Genomic DNA, 26,380 nt, shown 5'->3' on the forward strand with positions numbered 1-26,380 from the left:
AACAATTATTCTGTCTAATGAGGTGTCACAAGAAATCTACTAGTTCAAAGGTGTGTGGTAAGGGCAGCTGAGGATAAAATATTTGATGTCCTTGTACTGAAGTATAGATACACATTTCTGAGCCGATCTTTGTCACAGTACCAAATTAAATGAAAAATGCTACTTAGTTATGGAATCATTTGCACTTTAAAGAGATAGAAGTGATATGAATTTTACTTTCATGTTGTCAAGGAGTGCGGGGGGCGGGGGGAAATTTCAGGAAACAGTTTACTCCCAAAAGCTCAATGACAGGTTGACTTAATTATTCAAATGATAACTATTTATAAGGAGATAATTAGGCCATATGTTAACCCCAGAATTTAAAATAAACCAACTTGCTTATATTGTGTGTTTCTTGTCTAACTCTGTAGAGGTACAATTTTCAGAGTGAAAATGAGGCTTAGGTCAAATCAAAGCATTCATTAACATATTGTGTCTACAGAAATCCATAGGACTGTATTAATTATCTAGGCAGCTGATGTAAAGAATTTTTTTAGTGTTAATTGCTAATTAAAGAAAATTAATGGTGAAAAGTAAATTAAAATAAAAAGAGATGAACTATAAAAGATAATGAGGCAATTTACAACTAATTGAATAGCTTTACACAAATTTTCCCTCAAATAACCAATAATTACTTCCAAATAAGTTGGAAAAATCAGTGATAAAATTCAGTAAGCTTCTTGACTCTAAATTTCTGCAAAGTGAAGCAAAGTAGTACCCTTTAAAAAGATGTGTTTTCTTCTCAGTTGGTATACCAAATAATCTTCCATAGGCAAGTGGGTTTTTTGTGGGGGTTTCATTTTGGTACACAGATACAGAATCATGTCTATGCTTTAAATACAATTTGCCTATATCATTTAATATTTATGGCTACTCTTTACTTGATTCACAATTATTATTATATATTTTATAATACATAAAAATTAGAATTATATACATATGTCAGTGCATTAGCTGTTTTCCAAAACACATCTTAAAGTGCATTTTAAAATACTCTTTCTATAAGCTCTAGCTACTTTACTGGGGGGGAAAGAAGCTAATATCCCATTTTGTAACAGAGTACTTTTTCCATTATACATTTATTTATTTATTTATTTATTTTAATTTTTTATCCACTATACATTTAATATTAGCTGTTTTAAAAATTAAGAATCTTATAAGATTGTTGAGTATATATTAAAGACTTCAATCTAAAAGAGAAAGGACCAGATACTGTCATTGCCTTCTCACCTTAATCATGTGATTTGTAATGTGTTTCTTTTAAAAAAATTAAAGCTATTTTTCTTTCAAATCGTTTTTCTTCTAACCCACCAGTTATAAATACACAAATCCTGGGACCAATACGGGCTGGGCAGATGCCATGGCTAAAGTTCTCAACAAGAAAACTCCTGAAAGTAAACCTACTATTCTGGTCAAAAATAAGAAGCTGGAAAAGGAAAAAGAAAAGTTAAAGCAAGAAAGACAAGAGAAAATAAAACAGCGTGATAAGAGGATGGAGTGGGAAATGATGTGCAGAGTAAAGCCAGATGTTGTCCAAGACAAGGAGACAGAGAGAAATCTTCAGAGAATTGCAACGAGGGGTGTGGTGCAGTTATTTAATGCTGTTCAGAAACATCAAAAGAACGTTGATGAGAAGGTTAAAGAAGCTGGAAGCTCTATTAGAAAGCGAACTAAGTTGATATCAACTGTTTCCAAGAAAGATTTTATCAGTGTTTTGAGAGGAATGGATGAAAGTACAAATGAGACTACCTCAAGCAAGAAGAAACCAAAAGCCAAACAGACTGAAGTGAAATCAGAAGAGGGCCCAGGTTGGACGATCCTACGTGACAATTTCATGATGGGAGCATCTATGAAAGACTGGGACAAGGAAAGTGATGGGCCAGATGACAGCAGGCCAGAATCTGCAAGTGACTCTGATACATAAAGCACCACAGGAAATACAATCATCATTTTATTTTTTCTAGAAAAATATTTCATCCCCTGATAGTTGGGGAATTATAAGGATACCAAAAGTCAAAAGACTTTGGCCTGATTTCATATTTCCCCTTTTCATGTACACTTTATATATACGTTATTTAAACTATATTTTAAACCCTGGTATAATTTTAAGCATTGTTCCTCAGAACATTTGTAAAAGGAAATATTGCAGCTTGACCAGTGAGATAAGCATTTTGCCAGGATCATATTGGTCCTGTCTATTGGTGTGTTATTTCAGTATCACCAGTGTTTTCAGAAATACAGTACCAATTCATAATTAAACTCTTTCAAGTTAATAGTTCTCTGCCTTCGAACTTCTAGACCCAACTATGTATCTGTAGTTTTTGGGAATGATTGGTGTTTTTTGGTTTGTATTTGGAAGTTATTGAGAAAACCTATATAATAAAATTTAAAATTAAAAATAAATAAATAAATAAATACACAAATACATACATGTGTTTATAACTACGTTTGCTTCCTGACGTATTCCTATAAAAACACATTCAGTTAGATAATAGGATGTCTGTTTTACAGAGGAGAAAATGAAAGTTTTCTGACACTAATAATTGTCTCAGGTTCAACAATCCAGTGAGTACTGAAGCTAAAATGAAAATCTGAGTTTGACTATTTCTAAATTCCAGGTTCTTTAACAATACAGAACTTATACAGAGCACACAAAAAAACAAAAGTTATTAAAATTTCCCAAAGCATTTTATAAGTAACATATATGTTATACCCATGTACATACACATATATGTTAGTCAACTCACTCCCACTTATGGAGCCCATGTCATGCAGAGGCACTAGATTAAGAATTCACAGTCAAGTAATTAGGAAGGTATATTTTATTCTAAAGTAACATTTTATGGTTATAAACAATAACCAATTGTAAAGGCAGTATAAAATAAAAAGAAACAAAGAATAAGCAAATGTATTTAAATGTAGACTATTATGGGATATCATAATTAATTATTACCTTAATTATTGTGTAATAAGCTGAGCATTAAGTAAGTTAACTCATGATTCCACGTTGAGTGTAATGATAAATATCCCTAAGAGCTGGTAGAATGTGCAAAATTAGAAGTTGGTAGTCAAGAATAGGAAGTTAAAGAGAATAAGTTTATTTTATCAGGGATAATATGATTTATATATGTGAGAACTGGCTAAACTCTAAGGTACTAGTCTCATAGTTGTTAATAGTATCTGCCTTTAATATTAGTATAGCATTTGGTTACACTGCATGAACATGAATAATATGTTCAATACATGAGACATGACTGGTAGTAAAAACCCAGTCTTAGGTAGTATATGCAATTTTGCCAAGTTAATCAAATAAAACATAAATACTTATAGGTGTTTTTTAAAAGAGCTGCCTCTAACAGCATAAAAACATAATGTAACTATCTTTGCATGATGGTTATTAAGGGGTCTTATCTAGGTTGTAGTCTCGGATTTGTCTTCCACTATTTTATATGTGTGTGTGTGTGTGTGTGTGTATGTGTGTGTGTGTGTGTGTGTGTGTGTGTGTACAAGAGACTAAGGTTTGCTGGAGAAAATAAATGCTCCATTGACAACAGTACAAAGAATTACTTAGGAAATTAAAGGGCTCCAACAAAATTTCTCCCCAAAATACATTACTTGGTACCAAGACTGCCCCTTAAAATTGTTTACCATATGCAAATATACATGTGACTCTCTTTATGTCCCCTAACTCAATACTTGATTTGATTTATTAAAAGAAAATTTATAGTAAGCTATGCTTTGAATGAGTATGCTTTGAGCACTGTCAGGGTTTCATTCTTCAAATAAATTTACTGACTTGAGGTAATGATTCACCATTTGACTCCAAACAGAAAAACTGATATTAGCATTAAAATATCAAATTAGTAGAAATCAAAAAATGCAGTTGGACTTTATTTAATTTCCACTTTAAAATAATGCATGACATGAAACTTTGTTAAGGAGTTAAAACAGCTCATTCCGATTGGAAAATATTTTTAATTAACGCATTCTGCACTTTAACAGCAGGTTCTATAATGTAACAGCAAAGATTTCATTAACTTCCACCAGAAGTCCCAGATTTAGGAATATCGGCTGTAATTAGAAAAATTAAACCTACACTTCAGAATTAATTGAAATTATTAAAGTGTTTACTCTTGCATTATTTACACCTAGAATGTCAGCAAGAAGCATAAACTTTCTAGTGAGTAATTCTATAGTTTCTATTAAGAACATAACTTCTATTGAACACGGTCTTTCCAGGTGGGCCTTTTATAAGCTCTCATGGTATTTTGATTATCTGAACAATTGCATAAAAACTCTTTGCTGGGAAAGCATGAGGGCTAATGCATTCTTGATGGATGGATGTGACGTGATATATAGGCATTTGCTGCCCTCATCAAATCTACCAGCAGGACTCAAAGGAAACTGAGATAGTCTTATCGGACAATTGCACCGTGTATGGAGTGACAAGTAAACCACAAATTGAGGTCCAGTTTTCTAAATGCAGAAAACAACACATAAAGAGGTGTGAATTATAACTGTAGAGTATCAATGTTATATTTTTGTTATTTGACTTTCTCTTAGATACTACTTAGAACTTGAAGATATATTGTTTTACATAAAAATTATGCATTTTGAATTTGCAAGCTCAAAGTAAATGTTTCTTCAGGAAGTAAAATTAGCTTAATATTAAAATTTTAAGTAAATAAAACTCTGTTCATGGTTTCTGCCTGGAAATCACCAACACAGCAAATGCTGATACAGCAGCATGGAAGGGGCATAATGGTAAAGAAATCACAGCAACAATTTAGAAACCTCTAAAATGTTATATGTTTAGGTTATTCTGTGCAGAAAATAAAATTATTCAATCGGCCAGTTACATTCTTTATCTCACAGAAGGCTGGACTGGAGGTTGTCACCTGGATTCTAATTTCATCTTTACTTTTGAGAAACTAGCCATAAGACTGTGGCATTCAACATTATGGAGCCTCTTCTCCCTCACTGGTGAAATTAAATGTTTTGATTTATATGTATGTGTGTGTGTAGATGGATAGGCAGAGAGGTAAATAAGTGGATAATCCAAACTATAGTAGATAAGAAAATATCTGAACCACATATTATAGATTCAGAGAGTAAAGGAGACTAGTAGATGATAGACAGAAAGAAAAGAAGAAAATGTATGACACTACCAATTTTTGTTATCATAAGGAGTAAATAGGCAAACTGGAGAATAGAAACTCCACAATTGATTCTCCTGTTCCTCTTATTAATAACAGAAACTCTCAAATTTTAGCTAGGTACATAACTAAACAGCTGGGTACATTTCCCAGCTTTACATGCAACTAGGTGTGACCATTTATCTAGGTTCAATAGCAATGACATGGAAATTGCTTTGTGCAAATTGGAGCTATCTATTTTCCTTGATTTCAATTTAGTCCATGATCCAAATCTGACCCTGTAGATGAGGACCATTCCCTAGGTGATTATTGAGCAACATGATGGCAAAAGTCTGGATCTACAAATGACCTTCAAAAAAACCATGTCATCCCATCAGCCTGAACTACTCATTTTAACACTGTTAAATGATTATAATTGAGTTATTATCTGAATATAACGATTATAATGACCAATAATTCTACTTTGTTTCAGATATTTGTTTTGGAAGTCTTATGGTTACAGCAGCTTAGTCTTTAACTTATACAACAATGAAGGCTGAATATTTAAATTATAATATTTAGTTTTCTACTGCAGTGTAGCATATGGGTTAACAAGTACTTTAAATGTATTTGATTTCACATTAATCAGAAATTCTGACATATGACCCCAAAACCTGGGGAAGGGTGGCTAAGAATTCTTAGAATGGTTATTCTATGGGCATAAATAAACCAATAAGCAAAGAACCATTCCTTGGCAGGACAAATGTTGCAATTTTTTCTTCAAAGTTTGGTCATGAAATTTACCAAACTATTTTTCTATTCATTTGGTTGTTAAGTTAATTAATCAGAAAACACAATTTCAAGATTTTACACAGATTGAAATGATACAAGATTGCTGTATTTAAAAAAAAAAGTCCATTTTTCTCCTTTAGCTCTGGGAAGTTTTCACCAATAACAGTAGAGCTTGATTATTTCCCCTTCTAATCAGAGGCTTTTGCACTGCCCAGTTATTTCAATCTCCCCAACAGATCAGCATCAATAATCATCACCCTTAATCACTGACTCAAAGAAGCAGTCTCCCAATATTATGGGTTATTTAGATCATAGGAATATTTTACTATTGATAATATCAACATTTTTATAGCTGTCACATTATTTTTGGTTTGTTACCTAAAGTAAGTGTTCATGTAATATATTTAATAGTCATTTAAAACACAGAAATTGAGGTTGTAATTATATTACATATTTTATGTTACAACATAGTATTTTAAATCTGGGTTACCTTTCCTAAGACAAATCAAAATTGATCAACTTAAAATGATTTGTTTAAACCATTATATAAACCAGCTTTCCTTAAAGGTCTTTTTAAATTGGTAATTCCACAGAAAATTGGTCATATATTATAGAAATATTAAAAAAGAGTTTGCTGGAATTTCTTACTATCAAAGCTACATATTTTTAAAAAATCATATTATATATACTCTATCTTTTTAATCTGCAACATTCTCTTCAAGACAGATTTTATGTTGTACAATGTGTGCCACAAGCCTGGAAAGTACATCCAAATTCTTAAGATTGATGAGAGTAACTCCATACACGCCATACTCAACAGACATTACAGCAACATCTCCAGCACCAAAGACTGGAGCTCAACCAAGCTGTGAGCAACAAAGTACATGCCTACAGAGGTGGGGCTAAGTAAGAAACCCACATAGCTCCAGGATGGTGAGCCAAAGGAAGCTGACCATTTCAGAGTTGGCAGGAGAGACACAACATAAAATTTTGCTAGAAGCCATTACTTTGCATAACAGACACTGGCTGCTGCTGGGAAAAAAACAGAAAGCTGATTAATTTGTTGTGAGGAAATAACATAGTGGGTGGTTCATCATGAGCAAATTCACAAAAACAAGAAGGTTTCTCAAAAGTTAGATTTCATGGTATATATGTTATTAACTAGAAAGAAGTCTCATACAGAGTACTATATATGAAACTCTGATATCAAATTCAAAATTAGTGTCTGAAGAGAAAATGCATTTAATATTAAAAAATATGAGACAGCCTCTCCAATGGAGAAAATGCAATTATAAATCTTCATTATCATCACCATTTTCATCATAAGCTACCTAAATTCTTCAATCTAAACTTCAAGGTGTTTTTAGCTTTATTATAAAATTTTACAGGGAAAAAATAGCAAGAAATAAAGATGAAAAGGCCACTTGCAAATTTAGGTAAGGAAGATTCCTTTATGTCACACCAATAATTTTTTAACATTACTCTATGTGAAATTAATAATAATAATATTTTAAATCATGATTGTATTTGCATTTAAAATTCACATTGGTGGCAGAAAAAAAGAATAGAGACTGTAAGGTAGAGTCAGGGAGACTGTAGATAGCCATCCAGGTAATATTTGGTAAGACCCCGAAGTAAAGTTATGTCAAAAGGGAAGAATTTGATAAAAATAAAGAAAGATGGCCTGATAGGGGTTGATCACTAATAGGTATCATTTTTATGGTAGGCCCCTACTGTGCTATATGTGGAGGCTACCATAAATTTGATGAGACAACTTAGACTTATAAAATAGAATGCTGACTTACAGTTGCAAATTTTGCTTATTTTAGCTAAATAACAGGACCTACTACATCTGTTTGCCTGTGAAGACCTAATCCAAGATATCTTATACCATGTATAGTGTATTTTCAAATTATATTGCATATAATGACTGTATTAAACTTCTAGAATAATGAATATAAAACAAAAACTTTGGACCTGAATTTTATATCTGCTTTTTTGTAAACATAGAGAAAATAAAATTATAGTATTGCTGATGTGTTAAATATTTGAGAGCTTCTTTGTGTTGCCTTTTTAACCACTGCTTCCCTACAAGCTTTTCAGTGACAGAAGGCAAAAACTCTAGCTCATAACAGTTTTAGAATTTAGCTGTTCTATGAAAGTCTCTAGTAGACAAGTTTGCCTCATAAAAAACTGCCCAGCCTGGCATATTTTCTACTCCTCAATTCTCATTTACAACTGAAAATTCATTGAATTTTCTTAACAAGTAATCAGAAGACCTTAGGGAAGAAACAAGCTGTCTCATAGGGGAAAAGATAATCCAATTACCCTGTTCACTAAGTGTTTACGTGTCTTTCACACCTGAAAGGAAGAGATTTGGTGCTCTTGAAATATATGTCGCAAAACATGTATTTTGTGTATTTTAACTTTCTATTTTCGTATCTATTTTATGTGTCCTTCCTACTACTGGGAAAAGTAGTTTTTGATACGTGCTTTGCCATCTTGTGGTATTAAGCTCCACCATGAGCTCATCTTCCTTACTGTTCCACCATGTCTCTCAATCAAGGTGAACTCAACTCAAAACTCCTGGTTGGCTCAAAAATTGTGGCTTTTGGTCATGAATCATCAAGTACAGCAAGGTGTTTAAGGAGCTGATATATCATAAAATCTGAGGCTAAGAGGCTGCAGCAGTTGGTGTGGTGGGAACCAAATGAATTCATCTCCCCAAGCAAAGGGACCTGAGCTTGAAGGGCCACCAGAGGGAAAAGCAGAGAGCACATCAGGTTCTCTTTCTGCAGGACTGGAAATCCCAAAGAAAGAAAGAAAGAAAGAAAGAAAGAAAAAACACTGAGAAGCATTTGTGCTATGCTTAACTCTCAACTTTGGGAGGAGATACACTGGAGTTAGTTTTCCTTGATGTGAATTGTCCTCTGTCTCTTTGTTCCCCTGGGCAGCACTTTTATAATGTCTACCCTCCTGCATTCACATATGTTGTCATTTACTTATGATCACTTGTATCTACTTCATTTGAAAGAATTTGTATTATCAAGGCATATCCACAATCTCACACTTTTTCTACTCTTCATGTACAGAATCTAGGCAACTGTAACATTTTACTTCTATACTAATATGTACATCTGGGAAAATATGTTATTAACTTTAGCAACTTAACCTCTGTGTACTTTAATTTCCTCATTTATAAATCAAAGATAATGATTGTACCAATTTTACAGGACTGATATGGGAATAGAAAAGTTAATGCATGGAAAGCACTTAAAATATTGACTGGCAGATATGAAGCAGTCAATAAGTGTTGGCTATTATTATTATTACCTTCTATCCGAAGACTTCTCAAGAACTCATGAGGCAGTATGTAGGACATAAAATTCAAAAAACCAAGAAGAAAATAAAAGACCATAGTGACCCTGAAACCATCTCTGATTTGGAAGCAAACGTTGTAATTGCATACTTCTTTTTGTTGTAATTGCATACTTCCTTTAATTCCACTACAAGAAGTGATACACTACATATGAAATATGAATTGTTATACTGATGAGAGGGATGAGTTGTAAGAGAAATGAACAATACATACAATAGGATAATCTATTTAAGAATGCTAATAATATACCTTTTTATATGTTCATAAGGCCAACACAGTCATTCCTGTGTGTCTGATACACCACAGGTCCCCATGAAGTTAAAAAAAAATGGGCAGAAGAGGGGAACTTGGCAGTAGAAACAGAAATAGGAAGAAAGAGAATTGATGAGTAACGGTGAAAAAAAAGCCTGCTATGGTAAGGACCATATAATATCTTCTGACCTAGCTTCTTCATGTCTGTATTCAGCAGACATTTGATTCATACCAAAACCTTCTTGAATATGGCCTGAAATTCCTTTATCTTAAAATAGCTATCTATATCTCTATTAATCATAACATCATAATATCGCTAATACTTCAAAAGGCCAGTATTAATGTATCTTAGTGAATGTGTAATTTGTTTTATTAAATCCTGACATGTTTTCCAAGTGGGAAAGGTACATGGGAAAATAGAAAGACTTCAAGCTCCTAAAAAAATATAATAAATAAAAAGAAGAACTATCTTCCTGAGGGGCAGGAAAGGGGGAGAATAAAGCACTAGACTTAATCCCTGAGAACACTTCTACTGCACGGAAGTCTTTTTGCTTTCAACCACACAGGTATAAATGATGAGACTAAGCCACTCTTGCAGAGCTGACCACATGTTTCCTAGGAGAAAACAAATGGATAGCACATATGTCACGGAATAAATACATCTATTCAGAGAAGCCACTGGAATCCTTACACACTAAAATTATAAGCCATGGTCCATTGAAATGGATACTATAGATAAGGGTTAATTGAGAACGAATTGAATGTCTTATATAATAAAATATGAAATTACAAATGGGAAATATTTTTCTATCCTTGTGATGCATATAATTTAGCTTGAAAATTTACAAGTATAAAAGTTTTTGAAGGTGAAACAATGTATCATCCTGGCACTGTTTTTACCAAGTTTCTGTTTAGTAGTACTTTGATAAGCATTTTCAGGGGGAATAAAAAGGGAAACTCTTCAAACTTAAGTCAGAGATATTTCCATGATTTTTTTTTTTAAGAGAAATCAAGAAGTGAGCCTAGGGCAAGCTATTAACTTCAGCAATATCTAACAATCCCACTACATTTCTAAATATTTAAACTTCACTTTTCCCTTCCTCTTTTGTTATTTGACCCAAAGTACACATTATAAGTCCTCTTATAAAAATATCTCACCCCAAAAGGTACAGGAAGAATTTCCTCATTTTTCTTGGTCTATTTTCTTTCCTGAGAAAACCAAAGCACTTCTGCTATTATGCTTTGGTTATAGCTGAAAATAATGTTACTGGTATTGTATTCTATGAATTTGGAAATATAAGGGACTGGTGCATAGACTGTAAACTTCTACAGTGGTCTGGAGATTTATTTGTGTTTTAATACTGTGTCAATATGAGGACAGTACGGTGTATTTTTATCATGCTTTACTGCCTTTCTAGAACTTTGGTGAGTTGAACAGACATAAGGAATTAGCACTAGAGTGATGAGATGATGAAGGGTGCCAAAAAATTCCAGTGGAAAACAGCACAGACTGCAACTGCCTAATAAGCAACACGGCTTCCACCCAGGTTCTAAAAGCAATACCTGTGATTCAGGATGAGAGCAAAGGAGAAGGAAAATAAGGTAAATATACGTATGTACCTGGGAAATTTTCTGTCACATAAAGGGAAAAATGCCATAAGGAAGAGATTCCTTTTTCTCTATGGAATCAAACATTTTATGATAATCTGAATATGTTTCATAAGACTGCAAGATGGTCACAATTGGGTAGTTTTATATTGCTAGCACATAGCTGTTTTACTTAGCACTCCTTGACATATAGGAGACTCAAGACATATTTGAGACTATATTATATGGTTTATGCTGTCATAATCCATATATTATGCATAATCCTGACTAGTGATTGTGACTTGACAACACAGACAAGTTTGAAAATAAAGAGGGTGCAACTTCTAAGAGTAGTGCATAATGTGAATATGGTACCTGAATTATTGTCCTACCCTTGATTTCTGTAGCAAAATATAACAAGAGTTACTATGGTTCATGAATAAACTGTACTTCTCAGTGGTTCCAGATGGTTACATGTAATCAACAGCAAAAAATGAAAAAGTGGCAAGATGAAGATGTGAGCCAGACTTCCCTAGAAATCTGATGATCACTTAACCCCAAGGTGAAAAGACTTATCAGCCTTTTTTTTTTAAGTGGAGTCTTGTTCTGTGGCCAGGCCGGAGTGCAGTGGCACCAGCCTGACTCACAGCAACCCCTGACTCCATGCTTCAAGCAATTCTCGTGGCCCAAACTCCCAAGTAGCTGGGACTACAGGCGCAAGCCACCACCCCAAAATAATTTTTGTGCTTTTAGTAAAGACGTTTTACCATGTTGGCCAAGATGGTCTCAATCTCTTGACCTCATGATTATCCCACTTTGGCCTCCCAAAGGGCTGGAATTACAAGCATGAGCCCCCAGGCTTGTCTTTTCTGATAACCATTTCAGGGAAGAATAAGAAATAAAAGAATTCTGTCTCTAGCATGAGATTAATGAGTCACTCCTTGTACTATCCTCTACCCTCTCTATCCCTTTTCTCTGAGTAGAATTTCTAACTTTGATTATAAAGATTTTAGGCCAATTATCGGGAAAAAGATCCCAGGGATGCCAGCTCAGCTGAGTGTTTTTCCTCTATCCTAAATAAAGATCTTTGGTAAGTGGCCTACACTGATTCAACTTTAGAAACAGGAAACACTCCATTACTCTTGCTTTTTTTTTTTTTTTTTTTTTTTTTTTCTGATTCTTTGCTCTAAATTAACTTTTCCTGGGAACTGGAGATAGAACATTAGATTTGGGTTATTATCTTTGTGGTGTAAAGAAGCTATATCTAGGCCTTTGTCCAAAGTGACCAAGGACTATCTAACCAGACAAGGGAATAGAATTATTCCTATGATACATATGTCATATTACATGTATGTAGTAGTAAACAATGCATGTGAACACAAGCTTGCCTGGCTTTATTCTCTGTTCATGTAGCTGCTGAAGGAGTCCCCTTTTTAACCCAAACTACATTTGAGAAATAAAACTTTGGACAGTTAGTAAAATCTGTAATTCACAGAAGTTCCAAAATAATGAATGCATTGAGATTTCTATAGCTGATTACTTAAATATTTGCAAACTTAAAAAGGAATTATTTCAAAAGTTCATGAATTCTGTATTTAATTATAATAATTTAATTATTCCTTTGCAGAGTAAATCAGGTAGTGTTATATATGCATACCAGTTGAAAATACATACATTTAAGCCATCTCTAATCTCATATGAAATGTATATAATTGAATATGAAATTGTTCTCTTCCTTTTTAACATCTAATTTAAGTAAATGTATTTTAGTATATAGAGGTAAAATCTTTTTGCTTTACAGTTATTTTGACTTTAAAATACTTATTATAATACAGTATTTAGAAAATATATGGACTCAGTATAAAAGGCAAGGCTTTGGTAATATGCTGTATTGTTAAAGTTTGATTTATGAACTACTCAGAAAGCAACTTGTTATGTCACATACTAGTCTAAGTCATGTCTTTTTGATTATTTGATTATTGTACGTATATTTTTAAACTTTTGAATACACCATTTTCACTAAGATCTATTTTGAAGAGAACAAATGTATTTAAACACATATGCATACATAAATGCCCTCATGCAAACACAAAATAAAATCTCTATGATTAACCAGCTATATTGGCTATATTTTACAATTTAAAAATATAAGCATACCATGATCTCCCAGACTTCAATGATTTAAAGTATACATTTCAGAGAGACACAGGCCTACTTGCTACAACTCAAATATTTAATCACATAAAGAAAACAATTGGCCATATTGAATTTCCTAGAAGAAAAAAAAGTTCCCAATTTCATCAATTATGTCACATGAATGAGAAATAAACTCTTGGCATTCCTTAAGAAAAGCAAGCATTTAAAATTAACATTGTGTACATTCCTTCTCTGTGTTCATTTTCCATGATTAGAAGTTTTGTTATTACATTTTTTTAAAGTTAATGCATTGTATCTTACATGATCACTGGAACTATTCTATTGATAATGTAGCTAGAGGTGTTTAAATTATTGTCTATGTATTTACTTGGCAATATAGCATGACAGATGCTTCTGAACTGGGATGGAAAACCTCCCTGTGAAACTGGGAAATTCAACACACCTTGATATCTTTTAATCTTTGAAGTTCTCTATTTCCTCTTTAAAATGCAAGGGTTCAAATAATTTTTTCTATGGTTCTTTCTAGCTCTGACAGTCTACAATATGTATGTAAGGAATCATATATACTTATTTAAATTGTGCATATTTATTCAAATGTGATCTTGTAAAATAGCATCTATGGAAATTTCGGAGTGGGAAAAAGGAAGACCAAAGACACTAAGCATCCCCTTTTACTTATTTTCTGCTTATACCCTTCTGATATTGAATACAGTAATAAAATCCAAAAGTACTTATCCATGTAATATGCTGTCAGTGGCAGAAGCACAGGGTGGTTGAGAGAAACTTGAGTCCACCACCTTCCTTCCAATATCTCCATCTCCTTCTTCAAAAACACTCCAAATAAATATTCAATCTATATAACTAGAGTGTCCAGGTACTGCTAACCTGACTGCAGGACAATTTCCTTAGCCCTCTTTCAAGCAAGATGGCTGCCCTTAACTCCTACAAGAATTCTTAAACTGCCACAGTATAATTTGAGGATTTGAAAAATGCTACTTCAGTTATATTCAGTATATTGGTCACATAGCTCTAAACACTTTTAAATTGCTAAACCGATTTCTATACTGAGAAGAGGCACAGAGAGTCCAGATTACCTCCTTAGGGTCACATTTCCAATTGTAGTGATAAAAGAAAAACTCAAAACCTTTGTTATCACAATCACATAAGTATTCTCCTAATGGGTAATGTTCGTTTTTTTTGATTCTTCATTAATTCTTCTTCATAGCAATGAATTTTAAGAGTTTTGAAAAGCTTGCTGCAAGTACAGTTGATCTACATTGTTTGATTCTATCAGGGAGATTTATTTATTCTTTACTGGTGTCACATGCTTTTGAAATCCTAAAATAATAAAACAGTGAACCAACAGTAGTGATGAAGATACTATATCACTAATACATAAGAAGGTAATACATAAGAAGTTAAGTTCAAATGGCATTCAACTGGGTACAAAATTCTACTCAATTGAATTTTCATTATAACTTTTAAATTAGTATTACTGAATATTGAGCACATCATTTGCATTGTTAAAGTTTATTAAATTCAGGATAGGTGCAAGCCCAAAAATATATTCTTGAAATTAAAGTATTTCCTCCAAACAACAGAGAGATGTTGGAATAAAGTTATTTGCTATATTAAATGTGAGACATGCATAGGCAGTAGATAGATCAATACAGACATATGGATAGATATATTTAATTATGTAGTTTTGAAAATCACTTTTTTTTCAGAAATTTCTAAAAAGACATTAAGTAGACAAGTTTCAAAAATATAACATGCATTTCAGGTCACCTATTCTCAAATTATCATATAAAATCTGTTTGTTCACCACCTTTCATCATAATCCAGTTTTAGAAATGTGAAGATATCAAAAGTTACATTAATGATACTTCTCTAACTGCAAAACAGTTTACACCAGTGGTAACCACAACGATTGTCATGTGCGCTATTAGCCATTCCTAAAATTTTAACATAGTATTCTGCTAATTCTTGAATAAAATTAGTAATATTTTAGCTTTTCACTTACTCTTGGCATTATTAAAGAAAAATGTGCATTTGCAGAACTCTGCATCTGCATACTTTTGGATTCCTGCATCCTACTAGTAATACACAGGAAAGATATAATGGCATTCCATAAAGAATAAAACAAAAAAAAGTTATGAATAGCTCAACCTTCCAATATTACATCTAATCAGCATTGTTTTCTTTCTAAATTAAATGTTTTTAGCAAATAGTAATCACCTACTGAGTTCCATAACATGTAACACCATGTGGTCAACAAAATCATCTTTATGTTGCTATAGTTACAGCAGTAGACTTGTAAATTTTATGTTAATATTGAAAGAAAAGAAAAGAAAAGTACATTTGCCTTCACCAACTGCAACTGTAAGCAAATGCAGGTATACAGCACTGTATTAGAAAGAACTCCTTTAGTAAGCACATGTTAGAGGAATTAATCATTCATTCCCTGCAGACTGCTTATGTATTTCATCGGGCCATTATCTGATCTGAATAACAAGAACAATTGCATAATAAAACACATTACTGCTGACACTAGCAACTTTCTTCTCAACTTTAAACTTGCAACCACCTCTGTACAGGACAGAGAGCTGGTGGCCAAAAGGTGACAATTCAATCACCCATCCAGCTTTGACATTTTTATCTATTATATAGAGATAGGGATCAAATGCATGTGCAAGCTTTACTAGAAACAGCTTTCATTCAGGCTGTCTTCCTTAGCACTATGACATAATTACAACAGAGGCAGAATGTATCTCAGGTTAACTTTAATGTTACTTACAAATATTTGCTTTCAGAAATTCAAAAAGGATGAACAAATCTGTCATGTCTTCTCTACTGTGGAAAATATGTCCTATACTAATATATGTAGTAACATGTTTGAACTACTCTTAAATTTGCCCTACTTAGGTACAATTTTCCCCTTTATTTTTCAATAATTGATTATTTTTTTTCAAATATCAGATACCTTCTCAGACATGTGAGGTCATAAATGAGTAGAGGTCACGTGTTATAATCCAAATCTGATCAACCAAGGGCTTCATTTTAAATTATTTAAATTTATTTTTAAACCAGTAATAGAAATGTCAGCTAAGAACAGTAATATCTCTAAGAAAACTCATTTGGATAAGAAATTAAATAATAATCAAGAAACAATGACATCTTTCTCAAATGATTTGATAACTTCATGTCAACAAATTCATTAACTGTCCTTTTGTCCTGTCTCATTACCCTAAAAACTTATGGCCCAAGATATTTAGAGCTTTCAACATTGAGTAATCATTAACAACTCTAAAGGATTTCTACCTTTTTGTAACAATTGTACTTCAGTTTACTCTTATAATTTTTAAAAACAATCCCCCGTGTATACAGATGCTTTTATAGACTTACTTAAGTAAATAAAGAGGTAAAAATATTTTCACTCTACCATTTTCAACTATTAAATACAAGAAAGCCCTCAGGTAACATTTAATAATAAGCAGTTTTATTGAAATTCTCTGAGATAAGCACTTTCACTTTTCAATCCAATTTTCTCATAAAGGGTTTTTATTAGAAAAGTGTGTCTTAGACAGAAAATTGACTGTTAAAGATAAAAGGGATAAACTTTTCCTAATCACTATTAGACTCTAGTCAATATAAGTGCTACCAAGTCAAAAAACGTAGGTTTTGTTAAAAATCAGGACTGATGTGTCTAAATTGCAACTCCTACTGTATCTACTGTATATGTAACAATGCAAGAAGAATTAGATTCAGAATCCATTTGGCTGTGATAAAGAAAAAAATGCTGAAATGTTATTGATTCTCTCTTGTGCAAAACAAACTGACTCAACTATATTTTTCCTGACATAATACAAAGGTTTTATTTAGATATTACAAAATATTAGCAAATGTTAGACTACATCATATATATATATATATATGATGTATATATATCATTAAGTCTTTTGTAGAAAGAAGAGTGTCCTGCTTGCTTTAAAGGAAATGCTGTGCAGCTACTGACATGGTGATCTTAGCCCCAAGAGGAATGCTGCCTGCAAAAGTTTTTGATGCAGAGATATTCAGCCTTAGGAGACACCTTAAACCCGTCACTGGCTGCTGAGCCCTGTCAGAGTTTATAACCTGCTGTGTCAAAGTCACAGTCTCAGCCCCTGCCTTCTCCAAAGCATTTTTCACATTCTCTCTCCAAATTAAGTTCATTCAAATTCTCCAACTATTCTAGCTTCAGGATTTTCCACCACGAGTTATTTCCTTATAGGCATAAAAAAAATCTCAACAGAATGTTCACCTCATCTTTCAAACCATCTTTATTAACTTTCCCTTTCCCTTTTCTTTTTGGCTAGCGCTTTTCAGAACTAAAGATAAAACAACCAACCAACTGAAGTCAGAGCAGGGTGGGAGTTAGCACGGTTGAGGGTTGAGGTTGAAGGTGGCAGCAGAAGTGAGCCAGTAGGGTTCGATTTCTCAAGCTTTTTCTAGGTAACCATCCTTAAATCTTAGAAGCAACCAATATTTCACAAAGCAGGTTTCCAATAGCCCTTGAACAATAAGCGTTTAAATATCAGATTACCAGTAAGGCTGCCCATTCTGAACCCATATCGAAGTCGTCTAAGGGTTCCTCCAAAGAGATGCTTAGCGAACCACTTCTCAAATATAAGCTACTGAAGTTATATAAGTCAAGTTATTCCCAGGTAACTGAATAGACTGTCCACAGCATTGGACATTGGACATTGAAAAGCAATCAGCATATATCTCACTTAGCAAGAAAGACATAAGCACAGTTTACTTACTAAAGCAGCCGTTCCAGTCCTCCTTGGAAACCCTGAGGAGTCTTCTCTTTTCTTTCCTACCAGTCAAATAAAGAATTGTCTTTTTATTCCACACAGGCCCAGAATAAACTGCAAAAAGGGGCGGCACAGGCACAGCACCCGTCAGGGTTTGGCTTTGGTGGGGTGCTTCGGGTCCTGGTTGTTTCGTAAGTGGGATCTTCTTTTCCGGAGGGAGGGGGCAAAGGAAGAAGAAAAAAGGGCGCTCCGAAAGCCGGCTCGGGTCCTGCAAATTATTCTGAAGGCAAAGTACCTGCACTGTCCCCGCCGAGGCTGGCTGTCAGCGCCGCGCGCGAGGGGAGGAGGCTCGCCAGGAGGAGGAGAAAGAGGAGCGGGAGGGCTCTGGCTGGGAGAGGAGCGCAGGGTGGGGGAGGCCGGTGAGCGGCTCCCGGCTCCGGGGAGCAGCGCCGAGACGGCGAGGAGGAGGCGAGGCTCTGTCAGGGCGAGGCGCTGCCCCACGCGCTCCGGCCGCCGGGTGCAGGCAAGGCTGGGCGGGGAGCCGAGGCGGCCGCTCCCGCACTCGCTCGCTCGCGGGCGCTGCCTCCTTGTCTCGCTCACACACACAGGCACACACCCCACGCCTCCAACAGCAGCTGCCGCTCGGCCGCACGCACTCACCTGCATTTCCTTAACGAGCCACTTGATGGCTGCCAGCCGTGCGGGCCTCGCGCGGGCGGGTGGGCGGGGGCCGGGGCGGGGAGGACGCGGCGCGGGATGCTCTGAGCGCCCGCCTGGGAATAGAGGCGGCGGCGGCGGCGGCGTGCGGGCGCGCCGGCTGGGGCGGGAGGAGGGGAGACCCGGCACCCACCGTCCCGGAGCCGCCCGACACGGCTTGGGCGGACCCCGCTGCCCGGGGGCCTAGGCGCGATTCCAGGGCTCGGGGTAAAGCAGTTCGCGCGGGGACAAGAGGACATGTCAGGCACAGGCTATTCCCCATCACTAAAGCCACAGAGGACTGGTCCAGATGCGGATCCTGGTTGTTCAGGTGTTCGCGTTTTCGGTTATTGTTGCTATTATTATTTTCCGAGGGAGGCCGTAGGTAGCAGCTAAGGGGTGGTGGGTGTGGGTAGGTGAAGGATGTAGATTTGATTTGCAATGGAATCGATGCTTAGGGACAGCAGACTTTAGCGAGGTGTAGGGCAGGGGCACAGGGGTGGCTTAGCGGAGGAGGTGTACTTCAGCTGAACTGGATAGAGTTTTCACTCCGAGCACTTGGCCGTCTGGCTGGGCTTGAGGGAGGGACAGAGCTCTGCCAAGGTGGTAACTGAGAAGGGAAAACCTGTACAGGAGTTGCTGAAAATCAGCTTCGCTGCAGAGGAGAGGACCCGGACATGGATGCAGGGAGCGGATTCTTCCCCACCTCCTCGGTATCCCAAGGTAGAGTGGTCAGTGCGTAAGCGACGGTGTACACCAGACTCCGGAGACAAGGGAAGAGGAACTTAGATCCCCAGCAAAACTAGAAATGGGGACTGAAGTTCGGGGGAGAAGGTGGGCAGGATGGGAGAAAAACAGCAGAAAGCTTTTCTCACTTCACCATCTTTCACGTCTCATCAGAACACATAGCTATAGGTAACAAATGCTCTATCTCTTGCTAAACAGAGAGCAATGTCACCACGTCGGTGCGTTTTTTAAAAAGCCAGAATAATTATCCTGGCTTTTTATAATAATGCAACAAAAAGCCTTTCAGGTACCATCTGGTCAAGGTGCTGTAAGCACTGTAGAAGAAAACAAACAAAAAAAGAACAACGTGAAAACAGTGACCCATCTACTTTCCTTATATGTCCATGATCTAATTGCAGAAATGTCCGTTTCTCCCAAAGAGAAACAAAGCTTAATCAATATAGGTGACATTTTCCCCAGGGTCCTTTCACCTTTGTCTTTTCATTGCTTGCTAGTCTCTTTGCTTTTCAAAAGGGACCTTTCTCCTGAACCCACGCCCTGCTAGGTTTGCTGTTCAGCCTCCCTAAAGCCATGGAGCTCATCCATCCAAGAAGGTTCCCATGAGCAGTCATTATCACTTAAAACTGTTCTTGGAAATGATGACAGGAATGAAAAAAATTTACACCATATGTGCAAGTGTGAGTGCATGTGTACATCTTTTTGTAATTATACAAAGCACTTGCCCCTCTTAAGGTACTGTCTGCCCAAGATGATGATGACTAACTCATACTCTCTCCCCCCTCCTTCTCCCTCTCTGCACAAATACACACCACTCACTCCTGTCTCAGTTCCTTCCTGTCAGTGTTCAATAATGGTTTTACATGAATTTTCTGTTAGGCGGCCTCTGACTACGGGTTGGAGCGGATTGGTAGGAGGGAGGCTGGTCTCAATGAGACCAGGCTGTTTCCTGTCATCCCTGAGTCATTACATACTTACATACACTACTGTACTTAATGCCAAGTGGCAGCAGAAATGATTTCCACCCTTGCTAGTCAGAATAATATATTTTCTCTTCCATGGAAACACATATAATTAATAATAAAAGAAATAATGCATCTCAAAACCATGGGAAGAGCAGATGGATGCTGATGTGATGGTGTTAGTCACCTTTTCTGTAGTTGTTGCAAAGACAACGTGACCACTTCTCTCTTTCTATTGCTTCTCGTGGGTTAAGCAAAGCATTTGGCCCTTTTACTGTATTCTCTTTTCCATCTTTCCCTTGACAATTGTTTGTGTGTTTTAAATAAAGATTTCATTCTGCCAACCCACAGGAAGCTTTTAACAAGATGCAGCTGAGCGTGTCGATATCATATCTTTTTACTGCTGCATGGGGGTGTTCAGCAACTTGAAACTCATCTCTACTTCAGCTCAAGGCTGGCATCTCACAGAGACAATGCTCCCTGGGGCTGATTTACACTTGCTTCTGTACAGCTATCCTTTGGTGCCCTCTGGAAGAACACAGGTATTTCAAACAATGGAAGAGTCAGGATTATACTCAACCCCCTTCCTGCCATCCCTTCCCCCTATAATAATACCACAAGTGTTCAAGGTGATTAGCTTATTGTAGAGATTTTATTATTAATTACCATCTGAGAATTGGATTGAGATATCTTACTTGAAGGTGATTGCACCAAGCTTAAGGAGTTAGGAAAATTATCTGACTCCTTAGATAATAGTTATTATCTAAACTTCTTGTAACATTATAATTTATTTCTCCTTCTTCAATGAAAATGAATATTCAAATGTACACCTTAAGTTATTGCCATATAATTACTCCTAAAAATCAGTAACATATCTGAACTGGTTGTTATCAGTGGACCATATGTTTAAAACAACCATAATAAATGTAAGATCCTGTTAAAAAAAAAAGCAATGAAATGGGGCCAACAAAGCATGGTCCTGAATATCAGTTGTTTTTGAGGTTCCCTTTATTTTACCACATTTCTTTGTTTACCAAATCTACATTTAGCTTTGTTATATTTAGGCTTATAATTAACTTTAACAGTCTGGTGTAAGGAGAAGAAATCTCTAAAATCTACATTTGTATTTTGGATTTTTGAGGAAAATAAGTAATTTCCTTCTTGATTCAGTTTTTAAATTAGAAATAACAATACATAAATAGCAACTCTGCAGCAACAGCAATAATTTCCTGTTCTAATATGTTATTTAAATAGTTTAATAGCATCATGAGGAAATTTCCTAATTATATAGCACTCCATGTTGCAGAATTGAAGAGATAACTTCATATAGTGGAATTGAAGAAAGAGATAACAGGGTAATAAGGAAGCCAGGAAGAGCAAGTAACCTGCTGGAAAGGAAACAATGATCTAGGTGGTGCTCCAAGCCCACTCTGTGGGTAGGTTGGATTTGTCAGCTGTAGTCTCTCACACTTCGTCTATTGTCTAATCTGTTTGTTTTGCCTCAGTCTCAGTAATGGTGTACATTTAATTTATTCTCCCTTTTCTCCACTTTTCCTTCTAAAGTCATTCCAGTTGGCAGAAACTACAAGTAGAAACAATTTAATACTGATACTATAAAATCATGCAGAAAACCATGTACTTAATGAATCAAACTGTTCATACTTATTTCATGTTGGAAAAGATAATCTCCTACTCTTTAGCTTTTATTTGGCCAATGGGAGCACAATTCTAATTGGCTAAATGGGTGTAATTTACCCAATTTCTTATAGATGGTTGGCTACCAAGAAAGCTGCTCAGGAAACCTTACAACACAATGGAAAAAATGAGTTGACTATGTATTTATCCAATGAGGTGTCCATATAATTATCCAATTTAACGAGTCTTAATGAATGAGGTCATATTTGTGATGGTTGTAGGTAAAAGATATAGATGTTATTCCATGGAAAGCATGATGTAGCTAATGCTAAATTGCACAAAATCTAAAAGCATCCAATTTTGACATAAGGTATACACTTGTTTTCTCACTTATTGTGCTGGTTGTTTTCCATTCCTACCCCCCTATGTAGTCCCAACCTCAGATCCCTCATGTGCTCTTTTCCATGCCCTAAGGGTTGATCTTTAGGTATTGCATCAACCTGGTTTCCCTTGTCCCCTGGTTTCTGTTTGGGTTCTGTCAATGAGAAGCACCAGAAAGGGGCAGGAGGAAAGAAAAAGCGGGGCTGCATTTCCCCTATTTGCAGTATAACAACACGTCTCTGTAGTTCTTTCAGGTGGTGGCTACGCAGTCTTTCCTTGTCACCACCTTTCCATAGCTCCAGCTCATATTTCCCCCCAGTTTTCCCATTGTATCCCTTGCTCCTTCAGCTTTCCATTACAGCTAGCAATTAAACACCCAGTATCCCTCATGGGATCCCATAACGCAGCTGCCCTTCTGGAAAGCATCCCTGATCTAAATTCTCTTTAAAATGATTCCTGATTGTGCCTTCCATTTCCTGCTGGTACCCTAAATCATTCATTTCTGTTTTTTAAATTCAAGGTATTCAAAGATATAATCTTTTTCAATTGTCCTAGGTTTAACAAATATGTTGTCTAATGTGTAGAGATGTGCCCAAACATGATCATCACTCAAAATGAAATAACTGTAACATACCACAAGAAAATATTTGATGGTACAGCTGTGATGGTAAAGTTCATGTGTCAACTTCAGTGGACTAAGAGATACCCAGATAAAGAGTAAAGCATTACTTCTGGGTAAAACTGGAAATGTGATTTGGAAGAGATTAGGATTTGAATCAGAAGACTGAGTTAAGAAGGTCATACTCACCAGTGTGGACAGGCATCATCTAATCTACTAGGGGCCAAAATGGAAAAAAAAGGCAGAGGAAAGGTGAATTATCTCTCTTGCTCTCTCTCTCTATCTATCTCACTCTTTTTCTCTCTCTCTCCCCATCTTTCCTTGATATGGAAACTGACACCCATTTTCTCTGTGCTCAGACATTGGAGCTCCTGGTTCTCAAGCCTTCAGACTCCAGGAGTTACACAGTTGGGCTCCTCATGTTCTCACTCATTTGACCTCAGACTGAATTATATCACCACCTTCCACAGTTGTCCATCTTGCAGACAGCAGACTGTGGAACTTCTTGGCCTTCATAGTTGCATGAACCACTTCTCATATTAAATCTCCACTTACATATCTATACATATTCTCTTGGTTCTGTTTCTCTGGAGAACCTTGACTTATACATGAGCTGGCATATATAGCCAAATAATAACAATGTATTAATATTTTCCACAGAAGTCTCATGTCTCTGTATATTAAATGATCCAAAGACAGATACAGTGGCTCATGCCTATAATCCATGCACTTTGGGAGGCCAAGGGAAGAGAAGGTCAGGAGTTCAAGACCAGCCTGGCCAACTTTGTAAAACCGCATCTCTACTAAAAAAAAAAAAAAAAAAAAGCTAGCCGGGCATGGTGGCATACACCTGTAATCCCAGCTACTCAGGAGCCTGAGGCAGGAGAATTGCTTGAACTGGGGAGGTGGAAGTTGCATTGAGCCAAGATTGTGCCACTGCACTCCAGCCTGGGTGACAGAACAAGACACCATCTCGATAAAAATAAATGATCCATATTCATCAAAATTATGAAACTATCTCAGTTTCTTAAAGACATGTATGTCACTATTATATGGTAGCTGACTGCAGTGCTACAATAATGATGTATTTATTAGTTGATGAAACAATCATAATTTGTAAGGTACAGTAATTCTCATGAATTTTAGAAACTAAATTAGCAATCAAAACTATGTATGTATGAATTCTTTCCATTATTTTTAAAAGCCTACAAATAAGGATGTTAAAGGGAAGTCTAAGTTATCAATGATAACTCCAAAATCACTGCATTATGCATATCCTATGAAAAGAAAGAGGACAATGAGAGATGGATTTAAAAAATTCAATCTACCAAGTTATTTTATGCAAATAGTTTTTAAAATAACATCATATAAATTAGTAAATATCAGGGCAAGTTCCTTAATCAAAGTAAAATTAAATATTTTAAGGAGAAAAATTAATAGTTCCTATCAGCTTTTGGCTATTTTTGACCTTAAAAATTAATAAATAGTTATCAAATGCAAGACCTTACCTACACATATCTACTTAAGACATTGTAAATTTTGCTTCTTCTGGTCCTGGGTAATTTTGCCTTTTCTTTTATAAATGAGACGTAAGGATGATAGCAACTACACATGCACATTCCAGAGGTTGTTCTAACTTCCCCTCACCTTTTTTGTTTTTTGAAACAAGGTCTTGCTCTGTTGCCGAGCCTGTGGCACAATCTCAGCTAACTGCAACCACCTCCTGGAGTCAAACAATTCTCCCGCCTCAGCCTCCTAAGTAGCTGGGACCACAAGTGAGCGCCATCATACCTGGCTAATTTTTGTTTTTTGTATGTTTAGTAGAGATGGGGTTTTGCCATGTTGCCCAAGCTTGTCTTGAACTCCTAAGCTCGAGCAATCTCCCAGCCTTTGCATCCCAAAGCGCTAGGATTACAGGTGTGAGCTACTGTACCCAGACTAACTTTTTCAGGTATATTAACACTACGCTATCTAAATTTTAGATCTATCAAAACCAAGGTTTAGAAAACAGGTTGATTAATGGTCATGGAACAGTTAAATGTAACTGTTAAAAAAAAAATCTGGCTCCCGAATCTCTGTGCTTAACCATTATTCAATGTCATAAGAATTGTTCACTCAACTGTGTATGCCTTTTCTTTCTTAAGCTCACAGACTTCTGAAAGATTTAGCTGAAAGTGAAAAATTTCTTCGGTGAATGGAGACTACAGGGTGGGGCTGGTGCCAAAGGACAGTTGTGGGATCCTCTCAGAACTAAGTTTCAATTTTTAAAGTGGGTTTTTCATTCATATTTCTATTTGAGTCATTTTGTATTTTATTTATTTTCATATAATCAATCATCTTCTGTGTTCCACACATCTAATGATATATTATAAAATAATATTGAAAAGGGTTAAATAAATTTATATTTTTTTCTAACAAAATTATTTACAAGTCTGTTTTATCACCATAGTTTACTACATTTGCTAATTTTCTCTTTTGCACAATTGTTTTTATCTATTCACATTTTCTTCTTTCCTACTTTCATTTATAAACCAATTTCATGTAAAGCCAATGCTTCTCTTTTATAATAAGGGGTCAACTTTTCTGGAATCTCTGTAACATTTCCCCATTTTACTGAAAGATAATATGTTTTCCAGGTACTTATTACTGACCTTTTGTTTATATGTAATAATATCATGGCAGGAAAAAAATATAGTAGCACTTATATATACCACAGGCTTTATGTACATTTTAAATATTTAAAATTGTAAAATGTTGAAAATGTAAGTAAAAGGAAAAAAAGATGACAACCATATCATTATAAGATTTTTTTTAGCATTTTATACTTGCAGATGATAAGCCAATTATAAACTTATTTTCTTTTTGTGGAAGGATATGTAAAGTAAATAAAAATAACAAGTCTATACAAGTTTTATTTTTCATATATCAATATTATAGCACAAAATATGATTTACCCAGCAGCTTAAGTTTTAACCTCATTTTACAGTTGAAGCTACTAAATACAGTGTGTGTGAAATGTTTCTTTTTATATGACTAATGAGTGACTGAGGCCCTTCTATTTCTAGGCATTCTTTCTTCTTATCATAATTTAAAGAATAGTACTAATTTTAAAGTATATTACATGTAATGTATTTTTAAAGATATCTATATGAATATATGTGTCTTATTTAAATTTAGGGAATTTTCATTATTTAAATTACAATGTG

The 26,380-nt window shown here is 35.5% G+C and overlaps 2 protein-coding genes across 37 annotated transcripts in view; one reads left to right on the top strand and one right to left on the bottom strand.

The window, feature by feature from the left end:
• The window catches only part of PTPRD (protein tyrosine phosphatase receptor type D), a 2,336,513-nt gene extending 2,317,766 nt beyond the window's left edge, over positions 1 to 18,747 (bottom strand). For all 36 annotated transcript variants that reach the window (XM_078368970.1, XM_035293431.3, XM_078368938.1 and 33 more), the window contains exon 1: positions 18,144 to 18,747. The gene's annotated coding sequence lies outside the window, so the exon portion shown is untranslated. The remainder of the gene's footprint in view (positions 1 to 18,143) is intronic.
• Positions 1,385 to 2,454, top strand: LOC100406877 (RRP15-like protein). The gene has a single exon (XM_035289325.2). It carries the CDS (start codon positions 1,400 to 1,402, stop codon positions 1,961 to 1,963), a length of 564 nt encoding a protein of 187 aa, XP_035145216.2. The 5' UTR covers positions 1,385 to 1,399; the 3' UTR covers positions 1,964 to 2,454.
• Positions 18,748 to 26,380: the final 7,633 nt, after the last annotated feature.

This window comes from Callithrix jacchus, chromosome 1 (genome assembly GCF_049354715.1).
Source record: "Callithrix jacchus isolate 240 chromosome 1, calJac240_pri, whole genome shotgun sequence".
NCBI lineage: Eukaryota > Metazoa > Chordata > Mammalia > Primates > Cebidae > Callithrix > Callithrix jacchus.

Excerpts from the sequence above, each read along its gene's own strand:
- LOC100406877 (XM_035289325.2), top strand. The coding sequence starts at position 1,400 with ATGGCTAAAGTTCTCAACAAGAAAACTCCTGAAAGTAAACCTACTATT.